General features: G+C 36.7%; 1 protein-coding gene across 1 annotated transcript in view; it reads right to left on the bottom strand.

Moving 5' to 3' along the window:
* Positions 1-402: 402 nt before the first annotated feature.
* dnajb6b (DnaJ heat shock protein family (Hsp40) member B6b) overlaps positions 403-9,922 on the bottom strand; it is a 58,720-nt gene continuing 49,200 nt past the window's right edge. Inside the window, exons 6-10 of the mRNA XM_061965804.2 lie at positions 9,555-9,662; positions 9,337-9,481; positions 9,175-9,245; positions 1,652-1,801; positions 403-1,574 (exon numbers count right to left, since the gene is read on the bottom strand). Of these exons, the coding sequence (XP_061821788.1) occupies positions 1,459-1,574; positions 1,652-1,801; positions 9,175-9,245; positions 9,337-9,481; positions 9,555-9,662 (590 nt within the window). The 3' untranslated portion in view covers positions 403-1,458. The remainder of the gene's footprint in view (positions 1,575-1,651; positions 1,802-9,174; positions 9,246-9,336; positions 9,482-9,554; positions 9,663-9,922) is intronic.

Genomic DNA, 9,922 nt, shown 5'->3' with positions numbered 1-9,922 from the left:
TACATACATATATACACATATATATATATATATACACACATATATATACATACATCTTTACATACATATATATACATACATACATATATATACATATATATATACACATATATATACATACATATGTATACATACATACATACATATATGTATATGTACACATACATATATATGTACACATATTATATATATATATGTACACACATATATATAAACATACATATGTATACATACATATATATACATACATATGTATACATACATATATACATACATACATATACAGTATATGCATATATATACATACATACATATACAGTATATACATATATATATATATATATATATATATATATATATATATATATATATATATATATATATATATATATGTACAGTACAGGCCAAATGTTTGGACACACCATTTTCTTTATTTTCATGACTATTTACATTGTAAATTGTCACTGAAGGTATCAAAACTATGACACCTGTGAAGCGAAAACCCTTTCAGGTGACTACCCCTTGAAGCTCATTGAGAGAATGCTAAGAGTGTGCGAAGCAGTAATCGAGGCAAAGGGTGGCTATTATGAAGAAAATAGAATATAAAACATGTTTTCAGTTATTTCACCTTTTTTTGTTAAGTACATAACTCCACATGTGTTCATTCATAGTTGTGATTCCTTCAGTGACAATCTACAATGTAAATACTCATGAAAATAAAGAAAACACATTGAATGAGAAGGTGTGTCCAAACTTTTGGCCTGTACTGTAAATATATTATATATACATATACACGTACATGGTATATCAATGTATTGGATATATATGGATATTAAGAGTATGTACAAGTTTGACTCCTACTTTGTTTACTTCTGTGACAACCTCCTTAAAGGTTTGTAATCAATCAGAAATATCAAGCAGCTAAAATGCACCAAACATGGATAAGTGTGGAGAGTGTTTTTTCATTTTCCCATCTTGCACTGTAATGGATTTAAATCTGTGTAATTTTGACATTTTTATGGTGTTTGGACATTTTCTAGAATATCCTCAAAGTTCAATGAGCTGGTTGTGTTATGTGCGACCGTGTGTTGACTTCCTGTGTTGGTTGCATTTTTTTTTTTTTTTTTTTTTTACACCATGACTAAGGGAGGTTGTTTGGTTTGTGTCATATAAGTAAATGCTGTGCTGAGCATCATTGAAAGAACAATTCATGATCAATGATCTGATGTAGCCACATTGTCCTCAAGATTGCAATGACATTGCATCAGACGCTAAAATAAATTTGACCGCGGTGCGACTCCTTATTGGACTCATGACGTCTGGCGGACGAGCCGCACCGACCCTGCACTACAGCGTCTAAATAAAACACTCAACCAATCATTGGACATGTCCACTGTGAGTCTTTGTAACATTCAGCATGACTCCATAAAGCTATCAACACCAACAAAGTTGAACTTTCTAAAAAAAAGAGGAAAATCCGCCAAATGTGGGGTAGAAAAATCGAGGTGGGGCTCTTCTCCTTTTAGACTCCGCCTCCTTGTAGTAGCTCTTCCTCCTCTTGGTGTCCATGTGACCTCCAAGCCCAACAAAATGCAACACGTCAATACCAACTAATCAAAGGATTCACCCAAACACAAATGTTGACCCTCACCTCCTCTCACGAGTCCGTGCTCTTCCTCCTCCTCCTCCTCATCAGGGGGGTTGTGGGCGGAGCTTCTGAGGTAGCGCTGGTGCCCGCCCACACTGGGAAGTAGACTGTTGTGTCTGCGCCGACGCTGCTCTTCATCGTTAACGCCGACGTCTGTGGCGAAACCACACACAAAAGTGAAGGACGTATTTGATGAAAGGATGAAGATCTTGTATGAAAGGGCGGAGATCTGGTTGATAGTTGACAGGATGAATATCTTGTATGAAAGCACAAAGATCTGGTTGATAGATGAAAGAATGAAGATATTGTATGAAAGAGTGGAGATCTGGTTGATAGATGAAATTATGAATATCTTGTATGAAAGGACAAATAGCTGGTTGATAGATGAAAGGATGAAGATCTTGTATGAAAGGACGGAGATCTGGTTGATGGATGAAAGGATGAAGATCTTGTATGAAAGGCCGGAGATCTGGTTGATGGATGAAAGGATTTAGATCTTGTATGAAAGGCCGGAGATCTGGTTGATGGATGAAAGGATAAATATCTTGTATGAAAGGCCGGACATCCGGTTGATTGATGAAAGGATGAATATATTGTATGAAAGGGCGGAGATCTGGTTGGTATATAAAAGGATGAATATCTTGTATGAAAGGATAAAGATCTGGTTGATAGATGAAAGAATGAAGATATTGTATGAAAGGGCAGATATCTGGTTGATGGATGAAAGGAAGAAGATCTTGTATGACAGGACAGAGATCTGGTTGATAAATGACAGGATTAATATCTTGTATGAAAGAATAAAGATCTGGTTGATTGATGAAAAGACGAATATCTTGTATGAAAGGAAAAATAGCTGGTTCATAGATGAAAGGATGAAGATCTTGGATGAAAGGCCGGAGATCCGGTTGATGGATGAAAGGATGAAGATCTTGTATGAAAGGCCGGAGATCCGGTTGATGGATGAAAGGATGAAGATCTTGTATGAAAGGCCGGAGATCCGGTTGAAAGATGAAAGGATGAAGATCTTGTATGAAAAGACGGAGAGCCGGTTGATGGATGAAAGGATGAAGATCTTGTATGAAAGGACAAAGATTGGGTTGATAGATGAAAGGATGAAGATCTTGTATGTAAGGTTGGAGATCCGGTTGATGGATGAAAGGATGAAGATCTTGTATGAAAGGCCGGAGATCCGGTTGATGGATGAAAGGATAAAGATCTTGTATGAAAAGACAAAGACAGGTTGATGGATGAAAGGATGAAGTTCTTGCATGAAAGGACAAAGATCCGGTTGATGGATGAAAGGATGAAGATCTTGTATGAAAGGACGATGATCCGGTTGATAGATGAAAGGATGAAGATCTTGTATGAAAGGACAAAGATCGGGTTGATAGATGAAAGGATGAAGATCTTGTATGAAAGGACAACTGGTTGATGGATGAAAGGATGAATATCAGAACAAAGATCTGGTAGATAGATGAAAGGATGATTATCTTGTATGAAAGAACAAAGATCTGGTTGATAAATGAAATGATGACCTTATATCAAAGGACAAAGATCTGGTTGATAGATGAAAGGATGAATATATTCAAAGGACAACAATCTGGTTGATAGTTGAAAGGATGAATATCTTGTATCAAAGGACACAGATCTGGTTGAGATGAAAGGATGAAGATCTTGTATGAAAGGACAATGATCCGGTTGATAGATGAAAGGATGAAGATCTTGTATGAAAGGACAAAGATCGGGTTGATAGATGAAAGGATGAAGATCTTGTATGAAAGCAACTGGTTGATGGATGAAAGGATGAATATCAGGACAAAGATCTGGTAGATAGATGAAAGGATGATTATCTTGTATGAAAGAACAAAGATCTGGTTGATAAATGAAATGATGACCTTATATCAAAGGACAAAGATCTGGTTGATAGATGAAAGGATGAATATATTCAAAGGATAACAATCTGGTTGATAGTTGAAAGGATGAATATCTTGTATCAAAGGACACAGATCTGGTTGAGATGAAAGGATGAAGATCTTGTATGAAATTACAAATATATGGTTGATAGATGAAAGGATGAAGATCTTGTATGAAAGGACAAAGATCTGGTTGATAGATTAATGATAAATGGATGGGTGGATAAATGTAGAATTTTTTTGATGAATGGATGAAAGGATGAAACATTTTGTTGAAGGATGATAACAATTATAAATACTGTAGAAGTTGGATGAAAGAATGGGGAACTTGATATAAGACAAATGGATGAAATGATGAAGATGTTGATGCATAATGGATGAACGGATGAAGATCTTGAAGGATGGATGGTTGGTTGGATGAATGCAGATCTTGTTAATACATTAAAGGGTGGATGAAAGGATGAATGTCAATGGACAGATGATGGATAGAGGAAAGAATGAATATCATATTGATGGATAATAGATGAAAGGATGAATATCATATTGATGGATGATGGATGAAGATCCTGCTATAAGATAAATGGATGGATGATTTGTTGATAAATCATGTATAAAAGGATGAAGGATTAATTGGCTGAAATGATTAAAATCTTATGGGATGGATGATGGATGAATGGATGGATGACCGTCGACCCTGTTGATAAATGCATGTATAAGAGGATGAAGTATGAATGAATGAATGGCTTATGGCATGGATGGTGGATGAATAGATCAATACTTTGATAATTTATGATTGGATGGATGTAGCTCTTGATGAATGGATGAAATATGGAAGAAAAATATGGAAGAAAAAAATATGTTGATGGATGGATGAATGTAGATCTTGTTAATGAAAGCATGAATGGATAAATCGTTGTGTTGAAGGATGAAAAAAGGATCAATATATTGTTGACAGATATAAGATGAATGAACGGATGGAGCACTTGATGAAGGACAGGTGGATGAATGGATGAAAATGTTAATGTAAGATAATGGATGAACGGATGAAGATCTCAAAGGATGGATGAATGTCGATCTTGTCGTTGAAATGATGTTGATGGACAGATAGGTGAATGGATAAAATAAACTAAGATCTTGTTGGATAAAGGATGAATAGATGGATGAATGAATTTAGACCTTGTTGATAAATAATGCATAAAAGGACGAAGGATGAAGTAATGGCTGAAAGGATAATGGATCAATATTTTGATAAAGGACGATTGGATGATTGGATGGATGAAGGGCTTGAAGAATGCACAAAGGCTGTATGGAAGAATACATATGTTGATGAATGTAGATCTTGTTGATGAATGCATGAAAGGATGAAACATTTTGTTGATAAAAAGGATTTTGTTGATGGATACACGATGGATGAAACAATGGAGAACATGAAGGACAAAATAATGAAAGGATGAAGATGTTAATGGGTAATGGCTGAATGGATGGAGATCTTAAAGGATGAATGGATGGTAGAATGAATTAGGTTAAAGGATGGATGAAAGGATAAAGATGTTGAGCGGTTAGTTGGATGGATGGCTGGAGAAAAGCATGAAGAGCTTGTTGATGGTGTAGGGATGAAATGATGAAGATCTTCCATCCATCCATCTCTTTCCGCTTAGCTGAAGTTGGGTTGCGGGGGCAGCAGCCTAAGCAGAGAAGCCCAGACTTCCCTCTCCCCAGCTGCTACTACATCCAGCTCTTCCCGGGGATGTAGTAGAACGTAGAAGTAGTAGGATGTTTGGACCTTTCAAAGGGGCAAGCAGTAGAAAATGGATGGATGGATGATAATGCATAAAAAAGATGAATTAATGGCTGAAAGGATGAATATCGTATGGGATGGTGGATGAATATAAGACCTTGTTGATAAATGCATGTATACAAGGATGAAATGATGAATGGCTTATGGCATGGATTATGGATGAATATGTTGATAAAGGATGAATGGATGATGTGGCTCTTGATGAATGGCGGAACAGATGCATGGAAGAATAAATGTTGATGAATGCATGAAATGATGTTGAAGGAAAAAGAAAAATGTCTTGTTAACGGATGGAAGACGGATGAAAGGATGGAGAACCTGTCGAAGGACAATGGATGAAAGGCTGAAAATGTTGATGGATCATAACAAATGAACGGGTGAAGATCTTGAAGGATGACTGGATGATTGTAGATCTTGTTGGTGGGTAAATGAAAGGATGAATGGATTGTAAACAACACTTACCCCAACTCCTAAAAAAAAGTCTACATTGTAAAGAATGGAATGAAATGCTGCTGATGTATGGTGAAGAAACAATGTCAACATGTCATGCTTACGGGGAGGAAGAAATAGTTATTTAGGACACACTTACTTTATTTGGGATTTGGATGACTTTTGATGTAAAAACACTTCTTGCATGTGGTTATTTTTGCAGCATGCTTTACGTCACAAGGGCAACATTCGTGTCATGAGGCTGTGCATCTATTCTCTAGTCCAACAGTGACATCTGGTGGCCAACCGAGGTAACTCGTTAATCCCAATTTAAAAAGGTTTAGAAGAACATTCACTTTCACTGATTTTTGTACTGATTTCTTCCACATTCTTGGATTGAAAATTGATCATTTTACTTTGGGACATTAGAGGGCGCCAGAGGACCATTAATAACTTTTTAAGACAAATCACAATCCCTTTAAAAAAACAGAAAATCACAGCCACTAGATGTCACGTCATTATCTATTCAACTCTACACTTTGCTCAGTCAGTGACGCCATCGGGAGGGGCGGGGCTTCGACACATTGGCGCAGCGCTGCAGCGTTGCCTAGCAACTGTATAGGTTGCAAAATGTATAGGTCCGTATAAATGTATGCATGTGTACATAGCTGTCAGGAATGTGACACACCTGAACTAACTTTGACTCTCCTCACTCCAAATATGCAGCGGTGGTCTTGTATCAATACACGCCTTCAGCACATTCCACACATCTATATACACTGTGTGTGTGTGTGTGTGTGTGTGTGTGTTCTTGTATTTCTACCCTTCTTGAGACATCATATGAGAACCGGTGAACCAGGTTAGGACTGAAATCATGGTCCCAATAGGGAAAACCATTGCATCTAATAGAGCATGTCTCATTTGCACCCCTGGTGGTGAAATCTATCAAAATGAGGGTGGTCCCAAAAAGGGATTTTTCAAATTGACTGTCGGTTTTAAAAGTGCTCCCCCTCTGGTCAACATATGAAATAACAAGTGTGTGTAAGAAAGTGAAATGCGCCCCCTTTGGCCAAAACTAATTAAAAAAATAAATTAAATATGTAAATAGAGACATACTGTAATAACTAAATAATGAAGATTAAAACAAACAAAAAAATAAATAAAACATTTTTCAAACTAAAAGCAGTCTTTTTCTCACAATGTGTCGACTTTTCTTATAAAATTGGGAACAATTTCTCATATTCTTTCGGTTGTATTTCAATATTTTCTCGTAAAATTATAACTTTTTTATGTACAATTATTACTTTTTAACGCAAAATGGTGACATTTGTCATATACAATTCTGACTTTTATCACAAAATTGCCAATTTTTTTGTTGTTCTTGTAAAATAGTAACATTTTTTTCAGTAAAATGAAAACTTTTGTCATCATTTTGCCAAGTAAAATTCCGATTTATATTATATTATTGCCAACATTTTAAGTTTTCTTATAAAATTGTGACTTTTGTCGTTTAAAATTACGACTCTTTTCATTGCGACTCTTATTGAGTAAAATTCCAACTTTTATCATAATATTGCACAAATGTTCAGTTTTTCTTGTAAAATGTTGACTTGCGTGGAGTAAAATTACGATTTTTATTGTGATACGGCCAAAATTCTAAGTTTTTCTTATGAAACTGGGACCTTTTTCTTGTGAAATTCCAACTCATTTCTCACAAGCTTTTTTATATTTGCATAGTATGTATATATTATTAATGTTGTAAATACAAGTCATTATATATCTAGAAAGGGTGGTCCTAAAGGGGTAGGAATTTTTCGGAGGTCTCAAGAAGGTAACAAATACAAGTGTGTGTGTGTGTGTGTGTGTGTGTTCTTGTATTTCTACCCTTCTTAAGACATCAACAAGGAAAAGTACCTTTCATATGAGAACCGATGAACCAGGTTAGGACCAAAATCATGGTCCCAATACGGAAAACCATTGCATCTAATACAGAATGTCTCATTTGCACCCCTGGTGGTGAAATCTATCAAAATGAGGGTGGTCCCAAAAAGGGATTTTTCAAATTGACTGTCGGTTTTAAAAGTGCTCCCCCTCTGGTCAACATATGAAATAACAAGTGTGTGTAAGAAAGTGAAATGCGCCCCCTTTGGCCAAAACTAATTTAAAAAATAAATTAAATATGTAAATAGAGACATACTGTAATAACTAAATAATGAAGATTAAAACAAACAAAAAAATAAATAAAACATTTTTCAAACTAAAAGCAGTCTTTTTCTCACAATGTGTCGACTTTTCTTATAAAATTGGGAACAATTTCTCATATTCTTTCGGTTGTATTTCAATATTTTCTCGTAAAATTATAACTTTTTTATGTACAATTATTACTTTTTAACGCAAAATGGTGACATTTGTCATATACAATTCTGACTTTTATCACAAAATTGCCAATTTTTTTGTTGTTCTTGTAAAATAGTAACATTTTTTTCAGTAAAATGAAGACTTTTGTCATCATTTTGCCAAGTAAAATTCCGATTTATATTATATTATTGCCAACATTTTAAAAGTTTTCTTATAAAATTGTGACTTTTGTCGTTTAAAATTACGACTCTTTTCATTGCGACTCTTATTGAGTAAAATTCCAACTTTTATCATAATATTGCACAAATGTTCAGTTTTTCTTGTAAAATGTTGACTTGCGTGGAGTAAAATTACGATTTTTATTGTGATACGGCCAAAATTCTAAGTTTTTCTTATGAAACTGGGACCTTTTTCTTGTGAAATTCCAACTCATTTCTCACAAGCTTTTTTATATTTGCATAGTATGTATATATTATTAATGTTGTAAATACAAGTCATTATATATCTAGAAAGGGTGGTCCTAAAGGGGTAGGAATTTTTCGGAGGTCTCAAGAAGGTAACAAATACAAGTGTGTGTGTGTGTGTGTGTGTGTGTGTGTGTGTGTGTGTGTGTGCAAACATGCTACATGCAAAACACGGACGCACACAATGCAAGCACATGTGTGTTGTCGTAAATGTCAAAGACCACATTAGTCTGCGTTGCTTTACTATACAAGCCAGTGAAAAGGGTCACGGTGGGGGTGTGGTCAGGCAGAGGGAAGGACACAACAGGTTTCACATCTGTGGTTTCCACGGTGATGACAGGTTTTAAAAAGTGTTAAGAAAAGACACAAAGTGCAAAAGAATGGTTTATTACTACTGGTCCAAACATGCATGAGAGTCATTGGTATGGCGTTAAAGACGAGTACAACACGAGTACAAGAAGAGCGTCATGGAATGTTAATAGTAATAAATATGAAGTTAAAAAAGGTTCCAGTGTAGTTTTAACATTTTTAACTAGTTGTTTAGACTTAGGAGCTGCTCCTCACCGTTAACTGTGAGCGACTTCAGCTGGCCGTCCTCCTCCACTTCCACGCGCTCCTGACCGTTCTCCACCGTCCTGTGCGCACACACACATGCATAAAGAGTTACACAACCACTACACAAGGTGCTGAAGGCGTGTGTGTGTGTGTGTGTGTGTGTGAATGTACCGCTTGGTGGTGATCCTTCTGCCGTTGACAATCTTGGTGGAGGAGGACACAGACTTGAAGTTGGACAAGCCGCCGCCGCCCCCGCCGCCAAAGGTGGAGGTGAAGGACGTGAATCCGCCGCCCATGTCCCCAAATGAGTTAAACCCTGCAGGGAAGCAAAAGCACGTTGGGTCCAGCTGTGCATGGACTGCAAGAGTGTTCAGTGAGGCTGTACGTACCTGACTGGAACGGGAAGCCCCCGAAATCAAAGACCCCGCCTCCCGTCCGGCTTCTGCTCGCCCCTCTGTGGCGGCCGTGACCGATGAAGTCGTCCATGGGGTCGTTGGCTGCCAAACAACACACAAATGAGATCACATGCTCCACTGAAGAATTTATCGTAAATAAATACCCGCTTACTTTTTTCCTACGCTTTGAACCCTGCGCCTTATAAAACGGTGCGGCTAATTTGTGTTTTTTTCTTCGCTCGCGGCCGTAATGCAAATAGTTTCACTAAAAAACAAGCAAAGACAGTGAAAAGGTGTGTCGTTGATTGTGCTATGGCGCCATCTTTTGGGCAAGTTCGCTCACTGCAGGTGCGAACGTATTA

The sequence above is a fragment of the Nerophis lumbriciformis genome, linkage group LG07, assembly GCF_033978685.3.
Source record: "Nerophis lumbriciformis linkage group LG07, RoL_Nlum_v2.1, whole genome shotgun sequence".
In the NCBI taxonomy this organism is placed as follows: domain Eukaryota; kingdom Metazoa; phylum Chordata; class Actinopteri; order Syngnathiformes; family Syngnathidae; genus Nerophis; species Nerophis lumbriciformis.
Note: the sequence above shows the minus strand (reverse complement) of the source record. Positions and strands in the feature narration are given on the sequence as shown.